The sequence below is a fragment of the Armigeres subalbatus genome, chromosome 1 (genome assembly GCF_024139115.2).
Source record: "Armigeres subalbatus isolate Guangzhou_Male chromosome 1, GZ_Asu_2, whole genome shotgun sequence".
Classification (NCBI taxonomy): domain Eukaryota; kingdom Metazoa; phylum Arthropoda; class Insecta; order Diptera; family Culicidae; genus Armigeres; species Armigeres subalbatus.
Window position 1 is genome coordinate 277,433,551 of NC_085139.1, and position 17,975 is coordinate 277,451,525.

General features: G+C 41.0%; 1 protein-coding gene across 1 annotated transcript in view; it reads left to right on the forward strand.

The window, feature by feature from the left end:
- The first annotated feature begins 9,935 nt into the window (after nt 1–9,935).
- Nucleotides 9,936–17,975, forward strand: part of LOC134207629 (neurogenic locus Notch protein) — a 214,674-nt gene continuing 206,634 nt past the window's right edge. The window contains exon 1 of the mRNA XM_062683369.1: nt 9,936–10,922. Coding sequence (XP_062539353.1) covers nt 10,790–10,922 — 133 coding nt within the window. The 5' untranslated portion in view covers nt 9,936–10,789. The remainder of the gene's footprint in view (nt 10,923–17,975) is intronic.

Here is a 17,975-nt window from a genome sequence, read left to right on the forward strand (position 1 = left end):
AAAGAGACGAGCAATGAAGGCGCATATTGTTAGGCACAAATCAATACACCCTATTACGGTAAGTGATGACAATTTTGTACGTTCAACGTGGACATAATTTTCTCGATTTTCTTTTTCATTTGAGTTTTTGGATAAACTACGTAAATTTACTTGAGTTGAAGTTCTGTTTTATTACCAAGATTTGAATTATTTCAATAGAATTGACTGAAAAAAACACCCAAGGATAGGCAATTTCCACCAAGATTCGATTTCAATACCATCAGAAGATACAATGTGAATGTATTCCTTACTGTACAATGATTTACAGCGGCATCGCAGAATAGAAGAATGTGGTGACCAACCCGATATCAATATAATCATAAAATTTCCAGCAAGAGTAGGTTTGAAGTTGGACTAGCGGATCAAAAAGCACCCAACTAGGAAAAAATCTTAACAAGTTTACAAGGCGGTGCCAATGGCCGTTGCATGCTGGTAAGTTGTATAGTGTGGTACTTCCTTCGAAGAGCGAAATGCTTACTGGAAGCATTAGAACGTGTAATGTTTTTAAGAAAATTAGATTTTTTGTTTTATTATTATTAACATGCTCCTATAATAATATTATTAGTCAAACGAACAAATTCGACTAGATTTGTGCTGTTTTTGTATTGTTATCATGCATGCTCTGCTCACTGCTGAAAAAAAACCGAGGAAAAAAAAAATAAAATCAAATACCTTTATTTGTATTTATAGTTTATACAATATTTAGTGAAGCATTGAAATTTCTATATTGGTAAATTGTAATGTGCTATCGGCGTATGTAAGCCACTTGCATTGTTTAAATCAATGGAACAAACATATTATAAATAATATAAATAACATATTAACCCTTATTTTTCATCATTTAGATAGTTCTTCCTGGTAATTCGAAAGAAGAAAACTGGACACTCACCGTGAAGACGAAAAAAGAGCCTACTGAAAAATCGAAAATGTGGACGATGTTAATGACTGCCGGGCATTTACAATGAAGAAGTTTACGAAAAATCTTATATCAAAGAAGCAAGTTTCAATACAATGTGCAATATTCAACACAGTGCTGTTCATATGTGATGTAGTTACGATAAATAGCAACAGGTGTCAAAGAGAGAAGCAATGAAGGCGCATATCGTTAGGCACAAATCAACATACCCCATTACGGTAAGTGATCACAATTTTGTACATTCATCCGGGACATAATTTTCCCTATTTTTTTAATTTAGGTTATTTGGATAAACTACGTAAATTTACTCGAGTTAAAGTTCTGTTTTATTACCAACATTTGAATTATTTCAATAGAATTGACTGAAAAAACGCCTGGGGATAGGCAATTTTCTCCAAAATTCGTTTTCAATATCATCAGAAAGATTGAATATGTAATGCATTTCTTACTATATAGTACAATGATTTACAGAGATATCGCAGAATCGAAGAATGAGGTGGCCGACCCGCTTACAAAGATTCAGTTATATCAATATGATCAAAAAATCTGAACGCAGTGTTGTGCAACAAGTTCACGAGTCAGAATAACAGACACAGAGGTAATTGATACCACATAAGAGAATCAGTGCAAGGCCAGTTTGATGTGTAGTGACAAAAAGCGACTGATGAGAAAAATCAGACAAGGCCGCATGCGCGTAGAGGCTACACGTCAGAACAGAGAACAATTTAAGGAGCTAAGAACCGTAACGAGAAAAATCTGAAAGGTTATGTTCAAGACAAGACGTGCTCAGTTTGCCAATTGACCTTTGATAGAAAATAGCCAACCCAATCGCTACTGCTTTTAACGCCAATGCTGATGATCGTGCTCATGGAATAATTGTCTACCTTACGGCTTAAAAATCGAAGATTACTACTGGTCGTAACAATAATTTTCATTTTCAAGGGGTTGCACTTTGTTCATCAATAATTTCAAATGGTTCAGCAATTTGGATGTTGGAAATAGATATCATTAAGGTTCTTGAGATACAGATAATTAAAATGTGAATTGAAAGAAAATGTTGCACGTCAGTGAATCTCGAGTTGTAGGATAAGTTTAAGATAGTTATTTTTTTTGTTTTTTTTTTAAACAGCACACATTAACGAATCGTTGAGTTGAAATATCGTTGTGCTTAATTTTTGTTAGAAGAATAGCGGTTCGATCTTTTGTACGAAGTGTCCAAGTTTGACGCGCTGTGACTTTGTTCCACGATGACAAATTGAGCAGAGGTTCGGGCCGAAACCTTTCGGATGTGAACTGAAGTTTGTATGTACTGGGCATCAAATTTTTTGAGTGCTTGTTGGGGGGTTTCATGTTGAGTCTGCATGTTCGGGATAATGCTTTTAGTTTTGATATACAGGCCAATACGAATATCATGTCGTATTCTTCGTACCATTTCTATAATCTACTTAGTGAAACATTCCTTAGCCGTGCGGTAAGATGAGCAGCTACGAAGAAAGACCATGCTGAAGATGGCTAGGTTCGTTTCCTGCTTCGGTGTACGAGTTTTTTGGGTTGGAAATTTTCTCTACTTCCCTGGGCATAATAACACAAAAATGGTAACTTGGCTTAGAGACCTTGCAGTTAACAAATGTGAAAGTGCTTGATGAACTACGCTGCGAGGCGACAATGTCCCAGTGGGGAATTTAATGCCAATAAGAAAAAGAAGAAGTGTTTCTATGCAGCTACATACAGGAAACATCTGTGGCCCGACAGAAACTGTGTCAGGTGGAAATTTATTTCACCATGCTTTCTGTTCATCCCCACCGTTCATCCCCATGAGCCGGTGGGTCCACCTCGTTTTCAACGTACTGTTTCACTCCTGTTGCCATCGAATTGATGCTCACCTCCCTTCTTATATTTCTGGTGTCTCTTCTCCGATAACACTCGATTGCTTCCTTCAGGGTGATGCAGGTGGATAGCATCCCAGCAATAACGCATACTGTCTCCGACGATATCGTTCTATACGCGCTCGCGACTCGAATGGCCATAAGCCGAAACACACTTTTCAGTTACCCGATTCCGCTTGGTTTGCGGTGCATTACCCCAAGCAGGAGCCCCATACCGCAGTATTGATGACGAGATACTAGCTAGCAGGCGCTTCGTGCTGCTTCTTGGTCCGCCTACGTTTGGCATGATCCTCGCTATTGCGTTCATTGCCTTCGCAGACTTTTCACAGGCGTGGTTGATGAAATTTAGCAGATCGTCGATCATCACTCCCAGGTGCTTCAGTGATCTCTTCGAAGCAATTGCATGTCCTCCAACGACGATGAACATCACCTGGATCGCATTGCAATTGCTGACTAATAGCTACTCCACTTTTTCAAGTATCTCGCCCATCACCGCTAGTGACACGTCGTCCGCAAAACTCACAATTTTCTCTTTCCTAGGTAGCTGCAAAGTCAACACTCCGGTATACATCCCGTCTCAAAGAGTTGGACCGAGTGTAGAGCCCTGGGGGACACACGCTGTAACGCACATCGATGTATGCCCTTCGTTCGTGTCGTACATCAGAACTCTACCCTGAACATAACTTTTCAGGATATTGCACAGATAGTTGGTGACCCGCATTTTGTGCAGCTCTGCCGTGATGACTTCAAGCCTTCAAAGCTGGCACTGTCCAACGCTTTCTTTACGTCTATCGTAACCACTGCGCAGTACCGATCACCTCGTCTCTTCTGCTTGAACGCCTTCTCAGCACTCTCGAGCACTCGAGCATCCACCGTCGATACTCCTCTACGGAATCCAAACTGCATCTTCGAAAATCCGAGTTCACCCTCTGTACATTTCGCCAGCCTATTGAGGAGCTTTCCGAGCGTGTCTAACAGGCAAATACTGCCCATGATCGCATATTTATAACATTTGTATTTTGGTAGATTTTGTAAATCGTTTGTCAATAATTCCCGCAAACTCAATCATATCCAGCTTATTATAGATAAGAAAGATAGTAAAGTCTATTTTACTGTTTTGGGATTAGATGCAGTAAATTGAATTTTCTGGGGCCCTCCTTAGCCGTGCGGTAAGACGCGCGGCTACAAAGTAAAACCATGCTGAGGGTGGCTGGGTTCGATTCCCGGTGCCGGTCTAGGCAATTTTCGGTTTGGAAATTGTCTCGACTTCCCTGGGCATAAAAGTATAATCGTGTTAGCCTCATGATATACGAATGCAAAAATGGTAACCTGGCTTAGAAACCTCGCAGTTAATAACTGTGGAAGTGTTTAATGAACACTAAGCTGCGAGGCGGCACTGTCCCAGTGTGGGGATCTTTTTGCCTTTCTCGTATACTAAGTATACGTAAAGGCTATAATTTCACTCCAAAACCAAACTTTTGATAGAAGGCTCGGAGACCCATAGTGTTATATACCAATCGACTCAGCTCGACGAATTGAGGTGATGTCTGTTTGTGTGTATGTATGTATGTGTGTGTGTGTGTGTGTGTATGTGTGTATGTGTACAAATTTTGTAGACACACTTTTTGGAACTTAGCATTACCCGATTTACTCGCAACAAGTTGCATTCGACGGGGAATGCGGTCCCATTGTTTGCTATTGAAAATTGGCCTGATCGGACATTGCATTTCGGAATTATTGAAAAATCATTGTTTTTTCCCAAGGGTCCCCCCTTGGAAAAAAAATTTCAAAATCGAAAAAAATTTTTTTTTCAAGAATGGTGGAAATGCATAGTAATGAATGCAAAAACATGCAAAATGATAGAAAATATGCGATCTATCCCCCTAAAGTGCTTTTTTGACCTTTCCTATGTGATTTTTTCAGTACATTTTACGATGCACGAGAAAGGCATCATCGCCGCTAGGTGGATTAATCTGGGTTTTTTTTCTTATTGGCATTACATCCCCACACTGGGACAGAGCCGCCTCGCAGCTTAGTGTTCATTAAGCACTTCCACAGTTATTAACTGCGAGGTTTCTAAGCCAGCAGCCGAATTCCGAAGGTTCAAGAAAAAATTGAAAAATTTCTTTATAAATAGAGATTTGTAAATTCTCTTTCTCTTTCCAAAAATGTCTTCTCTTCATACCGTATTCCGGTAGACTGAAGAGAAATAAAAACCAAAATTTCTTGCGAAGAAAAATATTAGTTCACATATTTTCCACTAGATGTCTTTTGATAACTATTTGCATACCGATTATTCAAAACATCCTCATATCAAAAATTAAACTTGTTTTCGCTTATTGTTATTGAAATAATGAAGAAAAAAATGATAAACAGCAGTGACAGCAACATTGTTGTGATTTCTGTTGATATTTCTATCTAGCTTTAGCTTAGCTTTAGCTTAGCTTTAGCTTAGCTTTAGCTTAGCTTTAGCTTAGCTTTAGCTTAGCTTTAGCTTAGCTTTAGCTTAGCTTTAGCTTAGCTTTAGCTTTAGCAGCTTAGCTGTTAGCTTAGCTGTTTTAGCTGTTAACCCCAGCTTTAGTTTAGCTTAGCTGCTTAGCTAGCTGTTAACAGCTTTAGCTTACTTTAGCTTAGCTGTTAGCTTAGCTTTAGCTTAGCTTTAGCTTAGCTTTAGCTTAGCCCCTTTAGCTTAGCTGTTTAGCTTAGCTTTAGCTTAGCTTAGCTTTAGCTTAGCCTCACTTTAGCTCAGCTTTAGCTTTAGCCCCACCAGCCCTTTAGCTTAGCTTTAGCTCAGCTTTAGCTTTCTGTTTAGCTTAGCTTTAGCTTAGCTTTAGCTTTAGTTTAGCTTTAGCTTAGCTTAGCTTAGCTTTAGCTTAGCTTAGCTTTAGCTTAGCTTTAGCTTAGCTTTAGCTTAGCTTTAGCTTAGCTTAGCTTTAGCTTAGCTTAGCTTTAGCTTAGCTTTAGCTTAGCTTTAGCTTAGCTTTAGCTTAGCTTTAGCTTAGCTTTAGCTTAGCTTTAGCTTAGCTTTAGCTTAGCTTTAGCTTAGCTTTAGCTTAGCTTTAGCTTAGCTTTAGCTTAGCTTTAGCTTAGTTTTAGCTTAGCTTTAGCTTAGCTTTTGAAATCTGCGTACTGTTTATTATGATAGTTGATTGTACACATACATATGTACATACCAAGATATTTAAATAATTCGGATGTTTTGGAATATTTGCCTTTAAAAAAATGTAATCAAATGATGAATCAAACACGATTCTTCTTATTTTTCAATGGATCTACATTCCAACTGGAACTTGGCTTGATTTTCAACTTAGCGTTCTATTAGCATTTTCACAGGTATTCATTGAAAGCTTTTCTATGCTTGCCATTGCATGAGTATATATCTTGAGTGGCAATTAAGTACAATGGCTGCATGCCCAGGGAACCGAGAATATTTCCCACATTATTTTACACTCATTATTGGGAGTGAAGACTCAATTATACCGTCAAATTCCATCCCAGAAAAATCTCTTATCGAGTTTCTCCCACAAAAATTTCGAAGAAATTTAAATTCTCGTTTTCTTTTTCATCTGTCAAAAAATGTCTTCCACACTTTCGTCGGAATTCCAAAATAAGAAAATTTTGAAAATCTCTTCGAAAATTTCTTTTCTTATAAGAGATGTTTTACCGGAATTCGGCTGCAGGTTACCATTTTTGCATTCGTATATCATGAGGCTAGCCCAGAGAAGTCGAGACAATTTTCAATCCGAATATTCCGTAGACCGGCACCGGGAATCGAACCCAGCCACCCTCAGCATGGTCTTGCTTTGTAGCCGTCCGTCTTACCGCACGGCTAAGGAGCCCCCCCAGTGTGGGGATGATGTGACTAATAAGAAGAAGTAGAAGAAGAAATTGAATTTTCTGAACGATTCACAAGATTTTTACAAAATGTACAAAAGTGCGAGTGTTACAAATATGCGATCATGGGCAGTATGGGCCTGTATGCGGTCGGATTGCCGGGTGCCTTTCCTGGCTTTGGATGCAACACCAGCTTCTGGATCTTCCACATTTCTGGAAATTTGTCTTCGTACAGGCACTTTTGCAGCGCCTTCCTGCACATGTGCAGGTATGCCAGGATCGCAGCTTTTAGCGCAACGTTCGGTATTTCATCGGGACCAGGGGTCAAGCTCGCTCTCGCTATTGAACACTTGTCGATCTACGGGGTTTGCTTCTCCTTTTTCGCCGTACGGTGTAGGCTGCCACATGGTCGGATATTGTTTCGGGAAAAGAGTCTCCACAAAAGCCTTCACCTTGTCCGGGCACACTTCTGCTGGCGTCGACGGGCCTTTGATCTTCGCCATCACGACCCGATATTCGTACCCCCAAGGGCTGGCGTCTGCTTTTCGGCGCAGTTCATTGAAGCAGTCTGACTTGCTAAGGCAATTAAGACTAAGGTCTAGGCAATTTTCGGATTGGAAATTGTCTCGACTTCCCTAGGCATAAAAGTATCATCGTGTTAGCCTCATGGTGTACAAATGCAAAAATGGTAACTTGGCTTAGAAACCTCGCAGTTAAGAACTGTGGAAGTGCTTAATGAAAACTAAGCTGCGAGGCGGCTCTGTCCCAGTGTGGGGATGTAATGCCAATAAGAAGAAGAATACTTGCTAAGTTGGTGAGCCCGTTTCAATGCGGTCCTAGCCTCCCGGAAAACCGTCTTGCGTTCCTCTCTGGTTCCGTCCTTGCTCTCACAATGGTGTATATGTACATGTCTGGGGCTTAGTTGGTTTATGTTTTGAGCACAAGATGCGGTATCCTGCCTTTATCCGGCGCAACGACCTTCTTCAGCATAATAGTCACTACGATACGCTTTGCGTTGATTGTCCGTTATCTTCTAAGATCGAGAGAGCTGCATCTTGGCGCAGGCATTACTCTATATGAGATTTTTGCTCACCAGCCTGCATAGGTCTTCGAAGCAGGCCGCCTGGCTAACATGGTTTTACACTCTCCTTTCTTTTCAATGAACTAGCTTATAGCATCCTTCGTTTAGCCCTTTCACAAGTTGCCCTGATATTTGCTTTTCGATCGTTCCATCACTACGTCAAAGGACAGCTCTTGTGGAACCTTTTCGATCATCTTCGCGTTACACACACGTGTAAGAAATATCGACGGATCGTCTTCATTAGATCTAGAGTGTTTGATTCCGGCCTCAAAACTTTGAAAAAATAGAGGCAAAAGTGTCTGGAAATATAAATCTAGGAACTTTTTCCAAATGGGCGCAATTAATACTGGTTCGATTTTTGGGAACGGCGATTGTGCTCTTAATTCAAACTATTTTGGCCAACTAATGTACCAAACAGAAAGAATAGACTGCGGTAGTAACGTCAGTTGAACGGAATTTGCTGAATAGACAGAGTATGAGTCGTTTCAAATTTCAAGTTCAAATACAGCTACGCCCATTTAAAAAAAAGTTCCTAGAAATGTAACCGTAACATGATTGAAATTTCGAATGTATCTTCGTTTCTGAAAACATTTGATTTTGTTTGCTTGAGCGAGAATACGCTAAAGAATATAAACTAAAATATGGCTATTCCGGTTTCTGCAGCATGTACTGTAAAATATCGAAAGATATATCGACGTTTGACACATACACATTCATTCAAGTGACCACCATGCTAAACTTTATTATATCGACGATCGACCACCTTGCAAGGAAAAGCTTCAGTACGGATGGTCCTCTCGACGAACAAACCATTATCTTTGCTAGTGTGCGTTCGCTCACATATAGAACATGGGCAGCTTTATGTTGTCTATAGTCAAAAGCTGCATTCGTCGTATGGCAGGGTGGTGGTTCGCCTATGCTTTTGTTTACTTTTTCTTTACGATGCACGGTGGTAATAGTGCACTCTTCAGATAATGCACAACCACCGTTCCGCAGTTTGAGATTGGATTGGAGTTCATTCGAAATGAAACCGGAGCGGTCGTCAGAATATTATCCACCATTATTGATCCTGAATATGATTCAAATTAAATTTTATTAATTTTGTATTTTTATTTTCTTAAATTATACACCAAAATGTTGAACTCTAAAATATGAATTATGAAATCCTTCATGTAGGAAACACGATCTACATAGTCGTGTCTGATCCCACGGACGACGAAGCCTCATCAATTATTCCAGACACGTCCAGCACGAAGGTCTGCTCGATTCAAAGTGATTCAGAAATTTATGGAACAGCGCGCGATGGATAGACGAAAGAGGAAACTCGCCGTAGGCTCGGCTCATACATGGCAAAATACAGGACACGCAACCGCCGTCGTTGTTCGTCGGTCGTCGTCGATTTAAGTGCGCTGGCTAGATTTCGGGTAAAAAAAACGTTCAACCACTTTGCACTTAAACAGACATAGCAGCGTACCGCAGATCAACATGCTTTCAGTGTATTTTTATACATTATGCTTTGTTGCTGCGATGGAAGCGCAAACTCCAACAGATAGGCGCGCGCGATACAGAGACAACGAAGAGAGGTCCAAAAACTGGTTCCTCTTGCGAACGAGGGGTCCGCCGGTTGCGAATGTATGTTGTCAGTTTGAGAATATGAGAACATTTTTCAAAGTATGCTCATTGGACAAATATTATAAACATACTTTATTATCGTATATTTTTTTGCATAATGCATCGAAGCGCCCCTCGTTTCTGAAAACTAGTTTGTCGCCATAACTGTGCTGTCTCACTCGCTCTAATGCCTTCTTTGTACCGATCTCTGTGGATCGTAAAACTTATCGTTGATTGCAACTAGATCCAGCAACTTTTCCCACGTTCAAAATGGAACTATTTATTCTGGAGGGACGCAAAACTTTCACGGAAATATCTGTATTATCTCATAAATGCGTCTAAATCTGCAATTTTACCGTACCCCTAGAATAAATTCATTGAAAAACCACGCCATAACGAGTTCGGACCCAGGCGTAGCAATACTGCAGCAGCCATTTTGCATTTTCCCGACCCGAGCGCAGCGGTCCCTTTCTGGCCTGTGGCGAATATCTTCCGCCGAAGACGGCCGACGATCCGAACGAACGGCAAAGCCAACTTGGGTGTTTGTGTGTTCTAGGAAAGCAGGTCCTGCTCAATGTGTATCGAGACGCGAGTGTGAATGCACATGCTCCGTGCGCTCAGTGGTTCGAAGATTTTTTTTGTTGGAGTGTTCCGTTAAGAAACAGCAAGAATAGGGCCGAGAAGAGCGGGAGGAGGATACTGGTGAGGAAACCCAAGGTGTGAGTGATCTCTTTGGCAGCGTTTTTCTCGAGGAACCTCTCAATCTTGGAGGGATTCGGATTGTGTGAAGATTTTGAATTGTGATCCAGTAGGAAAAATCTCCATGAATGAAGAAGTGAATGAGCGCAATAGAATGGAGCAATGCTAAAATAGTGTGAACGGAAGATGCAGATTTGATAGTTGGCCGTTAGTACGAAGCGGTTTTTAAAAGTCCATAGGGACTTGACACAGTATCTGATGAAAGCAGCGATTTAGTGAAACCAGATCAATGATGGCCGAAGAAGAATCATCGGTAGAATATTAAATGAAAAAAATCAAGGTGCCGGTGATAATTGAAGAAGAAAAATCTACAACCAACATCAAGCTTAAGCAATGAATGGTGCTACGAAGCTGCATTACAACAATGAGTGTCAATCGGGTGGTTGGGCCTTTTAAGACCCTGGAAGAATCGTGGTGACCTCAACGTTGAGGATAATTTCTATAAAAAGTTCAAACGAATGGAAGAATCAAACCTTGGATGTTATAAGAGTGTTGCGAAAAAAGAAAGGTGCTAAAACTAGTGTGCGTAGACCGGGTCAACCAGACTACGGAGCGGGTTGGACCGGAACCTTCCCGCGCCTAAAAGGATTTACCCGTAACGTAATAAAACTGCGACTCACGGAAGTTTTCGGGATAACCTCTATCTGGACTAAATCTGGAACTATGTGGTCGTTCAAGACCACCATCCGCAAAAGGTCCTCCGACGGCCTTCGCGGCACCTCTGGACTGTCGAACTCTCGGATTAAGCTGCTCATCTTTGGTTTATTTCTGGCCGTTGTGATAGATTCCGCTTCCGGTAAGTCCCTTATTATAGCCCTCAGAAAGATTCATTCTACATTCTAACCAACGAACAAATGGGAAAAAATACTCCACCAACACAAACGAAGTGTAAGGATATGGTGCACCAACACGCATTCAGCCGCACGAAGAAAAAGGACCAAAGCAAACAAACCATCGAGGACGTATCGGGTTCGTTGCTTTCTCACCAGGATCACACAGCACTTCTTTTATTTTTTGCACGCTGAACACCTGCAGTAGATCACGGCTGCTGCTGCTGCTGTAGCTGAACCCAAAATCCGTCCCGTTTTTCATAATTACAGTTTCCCATTTCTCGTTCGGCTCGGGGCTACCATACAACTTGAATGTAATTTGGAACTTTCTTTTCTGTCGTTGTCCTTCCTTTCATCTGTACAGTATTGGATAGAAAATTCCCTACATTGTTGACAAAACAAATGATGTTGATACGAAATAGTGGACTTGGTTTTTGGTAAAAATAAAACATTCAAAATGTTGGTTGATTTAGTTTATAAGTTGAACAAAATAGCCCCGAATTTTTTAATTTATGTTTATTCCCAAGACTGTATTGAATTATTTACATTTTTGGCAATTACTATCATGATTTAATCCAGGTAATATTTCATACTATCTTAAAAACTGAAAAAATGGTAGCAAACACATGTGTAATCGTTCTTTCTTCATTGAACGATTTATAATTATGTTTTTAACAATTCATATAATTAATACTGTAAATGTAGCAAATATTTCAATCAGCACTGTAACAGCGCCGTAATTTGAATGCACCGAACCGGCAATCGAGCTGCTCGGCAATGTTTCTAGGCTATTGTTGTGAAGGTACTTATCCTTATGGCGGATCGTAAGGATAATAATGTGCGTACTGCACACCATATGTAGCCAACGATGTTTTGATAGGGTAGGACCAACACTGTTGCATAATATTGTAGCTAGTTTTCGTAGTTTGATGAAATAGAGGGTGTACAACTGTACAAATGATTCTTTGTTGAAATTGTTTCTCGGGACACCGGCAAATAAGATTAGTGTTGTTCAGTGATCCTTGCACAATGTAATTGAGCATCTGTTCATGCATATTCATGATAGAATTTGAACATGTTGCGCACATCAAACGTCATTCATAGTAAAAGTTGTTGAGAACATGCTTGATTTTTTGGGTGTCTTCAAGTTCAAGTAGTTTTTGTCACTTTTTCATTATTCCTGAAACATGGCCTACGAAAAATACGTCTATTGAAAAACAAGTTTTTGATGCATTTATGCACTCTTTCTGTTTTGTTTTCTTGGAGCATTGAAAGTTTTATGTTGCTTTCATAGCATTCATCTATATCGTGTTCTTTATGAACATTAAAACGCATAAAGATCCCTTAAATATTTGATGCAAGTTTCACATTATAATCCCGGATTACTGCCTCGAAACGCACATTTGTAATAATCGACTTTTATTTTTTTTAAAGCTTATTGAAGTGATTTTGAACATATGCATGAAAGTTCAATGATAATCGACTTTCAATTTTTAACCAATCTATTTCGATGTATAAATTCTTGACATCATTTAGTTTTAAAAATCTAAACATCATCATTTCTAATCATCTCGAATATAACGCATGTCCTACGACCAATAATTACAAAATTGCAAGCATAACTGAACTTAGTTCTTTCGAGTCGGATTACTTCTAGTAGTTTACTGGACCAAGTTTAAGGATTGATATGCAAACCGCTATTTTCGTAGTACTGTCTTAAATTTGAAGCGGCTTTTCAATCAGTATTGTTATTCGCTTCAAGTGAAAAATATATGAAATTGTAATTGAGTTCTGGGTCGGGCGACTTGTACTTCAGGTCGAGCGAAAATGCACTAGATTTAATCTGGATCGGAGCGGATTTGACGAATGCAACTATTGTATTTTGTAGAATCGATGTGGCATTTGATATTGCATTTTATCAATCACAACGAAAAGTCTGTCAAAATTATTCTTGATTTGCGTGCAAAGTCTTTTTTTTTTGAATATTATCAAATCTGTAAATTTTAAATTTACTTTCAGTTTAATTCTATAATTGAGACCGATTCTTAAATCGCTCACCAAATGGTATTCTTTGGGAGGACGTGTCCTCCTTTTACATACAATATACTTCCGCCCTCCTTTCACCCAAGAAATGTCCTCTTTTTGATAGAATAAATTTGAATAAAAATATTTATAAGAAACAAGTATAAGCTGACTGAAAAGTCTTCATCAGAGTGTTTGCATCCATGATCTCTTGATTGCGCATTAAAAGGTGTTCTAATCTCAGTGGTTGCATTGATGAGGCAACTATTTCATGACAGCAAGTATGTAAAAAATTTCTATACTGTTACTAATTTACAATGTTCTGAAAAACTTCGATATGAATATGTACATTATGTGGAAGTCTTTGATTTGAAAAATATATTGGAGGTAAACACTTTCAGTTAATAGGACTCGAACCCACTGAGGGTCGTGGGTTCGAGTCCCATCGAAGGAAAGTTGCTACCTCCAATACATTTTTCAATTCAAAATCTTCCACATATTGTACATATTCACATTGCTGTTTTTCATAAAATTTGATCCATTTCATAAAAAATCCATTTCAGGTGATTCGAAACGAAATGGGTGGGTCACCGATAAATGCAAATAAATCAATAGGTCAGGTCTTGAATAATTTAATACAGAATGTTATGCTGAAAACCACCGCCCAAACGTTGACCGATTTGGCTGAAATTTTGTCCAGGGCATCAGGGCATCAAATAAAACCGAATAAGAGGGCGGCCCATTAAAAAAATTGAAAAAGTGTTTTTTGAGCCACCTTTATCTGTATTTTAAAATACATTTACCAGGAGTCTCCTAAACCTGTTGAAAGTAGGCTCCAGAGATTCTTGAAAGGAGGCTCCAGAGCCTCTTAAAATAAGGCTTCAAAGCCTTTTGTAAGGAGGTATCCAAGCCTCTTGAAAGGAGGCTTCCGAGCCTTTTGAAAGGAGGCTTCCGAGCTTCTTGACAGGAGGCTTCCGAGCCTCTTGAAAGGAGGCTTCCGAGCCTCTTGAAAGGAGGCTTCCGAGCCTCTTGAAAGGAGGCTTCCGAGCCTCTTGAAAGAAGGCTTCCGAGCCTCTTGAAAGGAGGCTTCCGAGCCTCTTGAAAGGAGGCTTCCGAGCCTCTTGAAAGGAGGCTTCCGAGCCTCTTGAAAGGAGGCTCCGAGCCTCTTGAAAGGAGGCTTGAGCCTCTTGAAAGGAGGCTTGAGCCTCTTGAAAGGAGGCTTCCAGGCCTCTTGAAAGGAGGCTTGAGCTCTTGAAAGGAGGCTTCTGAGCCTCTTGAAAGGAGGCTTCTGAGCCTCTTGAAAGGAGGCTTCTGAGCCTCTTGAAAGGAGGCTCTGAGCCTCTTGAAAGGAGGCTTCTGAGCCTCTTGAAAGGAGGCTTCTGAGCCTCTTGAAAGGAGGCTTCTGGAGCCTCTTGAAAGGAGGCTTGAGCCTCTTGAAAGGAGGCTTGAGCCTCTTGAAAGGAGGCCTGGAGCCTCTTGAAAGGAGGCTTCCTGAGCCTCTTGAAAGGAGGCTCTGAGCCTCTTGAAAGGAGGCCTGAGCCTCTTGAAAGGAGGCCTGAGCCTCTTGAAAGGAGGCTTCTGAGCCTCTTGAAAGGAGGCTTCTGAGCCTCTTGAAAGGAGGCTTCTGAGCCTCTTGAAAGGAGGCTTCTGAGCCTCTTGAAAGGAGGCTTGAGCCTCTTGAAAGGAGGCTTGAGCCTCTTGAAGGAGGCTTCCTGAGCCTCTTGAAAGGAGGCTTCCTGAGCCTCTTGAAAGGAGGCTCTGAGCCTCTTGAAAGGAGGCTTCTGAGCCTCTTGAAAGGAGGCTTCTGAGCCTCTTGAAAGGAGGCTTCTGAGCCTCTTGAAAGGAGGCTTGAGCCTCTTGAAAGGAGGCCTGGAGCCTCTTGAAAGGAGGCTTCTGAGCCTCTTGAAAGGAGGCTCTGAGCCTCTTGAAAGGAGGCTTCTGAGCCTCTTGAAAGGAGGCTTCTGAGCCTCTTGAAAGGAGGCTTCTGAGCCTCTTGAAAGGAGGCTTGAGCCTCTTGAAAGGAGGCTTGAGCTCTTGAAAGGAGGCCTGGGCCTCTTGAAAGGAGGCTTCTGAGCCTCTTGAAAGGAGGCTTCTGAGCCTCTTGAAAGGAGGCTTCTGAGCCTCTTGAAAGGAGGCTTCTGAGACTCTTGAAAGGAGGCTTCTGAGCCTCTTGAAAGGAGGCTTCCGAGCCTCTTGAAAGGATGGTTCTTGAAAGGAGGCTCTTGAAAGGAGGCTCTTGAAAGGAGGCTCTTGAAAGGAGGCTCTTGAAAGGAGGCTTGAAAGGAGCCTCTTGAAAGGAGGCTTCCGAGCCTCTTGAAAGGAGGCTTCCGAGCCTCTTGAAAGGAGGCTTCCGAGCCTCTTGAAAGGAGGCTTCCGAGCCTCTTGAAAGGAGGCTTCCGAGCCTCTTGAAAGGAGGGTTCCGAGCCTCTTGAAAGGAGGCTTCCGAGCCTCTTGAAAGGAGGCTTCCGAGCCTCATTCAATCGAATTTCAACCAACTCTAATTCACAGCAAATTCAACCCCAACCCATCAATTAGGCCTTCTCATTTACTATAGTTTCCTATTCCGAACAGTTATTTTCAAAAACGTTGTTTTCTAATCCACCTGTAGGAGTTTTTTTTTATTTCAAACTGTTTAGGAAGCCACTTTTCAGTAAAATGATCATTTCGATTTTGATCCTAAAATCTTTTTTCCGAAGTGGCTATGTCACTGATATTTTCTTAATAGCTTCAACTTATTACATCTCTAGTACTGGCACAGTTGTATCTCGAAAGTCCTCTTGGAAACTCAGAATTTTATATAAAATATTAAAAGTTTCTATGGGACATTAGGGATCATTATGAATTTTGAGGTATTTCCGGAATTCGACCAGAAAACCCTGAATCTCTAAGTAAATTTGGGATTTTTCTAATACTCAGAACTACAAAAGGAGATCTGAGAAAATTTAATTGATGATCTATTCTCACAGTTTTACCTTTGATTAATAACCCAAGTTATGTTGTATTGCTATCGATCTGCGGTGCGCAAAAAAAAACATTCAGTTTATGTTGCATAATAAGTTAATTTTTCTTCGTCGAAATTTATAAACGACAAGGACCTCTGACGAATGTTCGCGTTTGGAATAAACAACATTTACAAAACCGCGCGGGATAAGTTCTCTTGAATTAATCATCTAAAATATGGCCACATCCCATTTATACAAATGTCATCCCGAGACAAATCATTCCCCCGGAGATAAGGATCCATTTTTCGCATTTAACATTCGTTCTTCTAATTCTTCGAAATCCCCTTCCAAGGCCGATCGGATTAGTGTGCGGTTGTTTCACGCCGAACACGCGACATTTTCGCCATTAGAATCCATTTGGAACGGACTGCCACAATGCACACCGCGCAGCCATTCGCACGGGCCGACCCAAGGTGCCAATGCCTGGGTAGGCGGCGGCAAGTTCCTCTCGATGCAAAACACATTTTGTTCGCAAAAATTTATCTCTGCACTTTCCGATGGAGACGGAGAAAATCTTGTAATTTATGGTCTTTTTAAGCGAAATCATCCTCCAAGCCCGTGCCACCGCCCCCTCGCACTGACCGGTCGAAGTGTTCTTTCTTCGTTCGCAATTTCAAGCCTTTTTATTCGCGTAAGAAAAAAAAGCTTCTAAAAAGGCATTATTTTGGTTGTTTTAAATCTTTTCCTTTTCTGCGTGCGTGGCCCACTCAATCCGCGACAATGGCACAGTTGCAGAATGTGCGCGTGCGCACACACATGCACACATACAGTAAGCGGGAGCATTCTCGGGCGATTCCTCTGGATCTTGTGTGGATGAGACGAAACCGTGTCTCGTGTTCCTTTGTTTCATAGCAGGCTGGATTTTTATGGTCATCTCGTTGTCGTCATCATCAGTCGGTGTTTTACTTTGTTACTTCAGTTCTGGAGTGCTTTTTAAATAGGGCCAAGACACGGTATGCCAAATAATATCAAAGCGATGGTTTTTGCAGTAAATGAATCAAAGGATAAGGTTTCTTCAAACTAGGGAATTATATCGAACCATTTTTAAAACTAATTTGAAGTTTCTAATTCCCGTTCGTTTGAGCACGCGGGGGTCTAAGGATAGATGTTCGGACCGCAGGTTTGAGCGGGTGCCTGCGACGTGTGTCCATTATAATGCCATATACATTAGTAATACTTTATATAGTAGTGTTGTTTTTTACCATCCTTCTTTGTGCATTTTTTTTCCATTCTGTAGCGACCCGGGCCCGACTTTTTACCTCGGATTTCAGATTTGTTTTCTTCCGTCATGGACTCAAATCCGATCTTCGGGGTTGCTGTGTTTCGGCTGGGGAGTAAAGCTTTTTCGGGGTTCCTTCTTTACACACTTCGACAGCACAATCTTTCATCTGTTTCCATTGCGAGATGAGCTGTTTTTGTGTGAGGTGAGGATGGAAATGCGCTGAACGAACGAACCATAATTTAAGTGTGCGAGGAGCGAAGAAGATGATGATGATGGAATGGATCTGGAGGTGATTGTACCTTCTTCTACTTTTTAGTGGCGGCTGCTGGAAGGCGACGACTAGCAGTAGCAGTTTGATGTCGGACAAACGGAGCACAATCGAACAGATCGGGGCGCGATCGAGAGCCGAGTACAGTTTGTTTTTTATAGTTGTTATTACTATGATTTTGTTCTTTGTTTCAATCCGTTTGGATAGAGCAGCCTCTTCGATGATGTTTGTAGGAAAACACACAAACTAAAAATAGAAAGAATTGGGCACGCGTGGCTCGATCAAACAACGGGATCCGGTTGCACTGCTGGCGATCACATTTTTTTTTGTTCAGTATTGCACGTCTAAGATAGTTCTCTGTCAAAATGAATGTCAAACTGCGTTACTGATTTTTTTTTTTTGATTCCACTACCAAAGAAGTGTGCGATCATATCTACGATCTCCACGCTTGTAGTCATCGTCATTTGCAATGGGTTCATAGGGCGACTGGCTGCCAATGAACGAA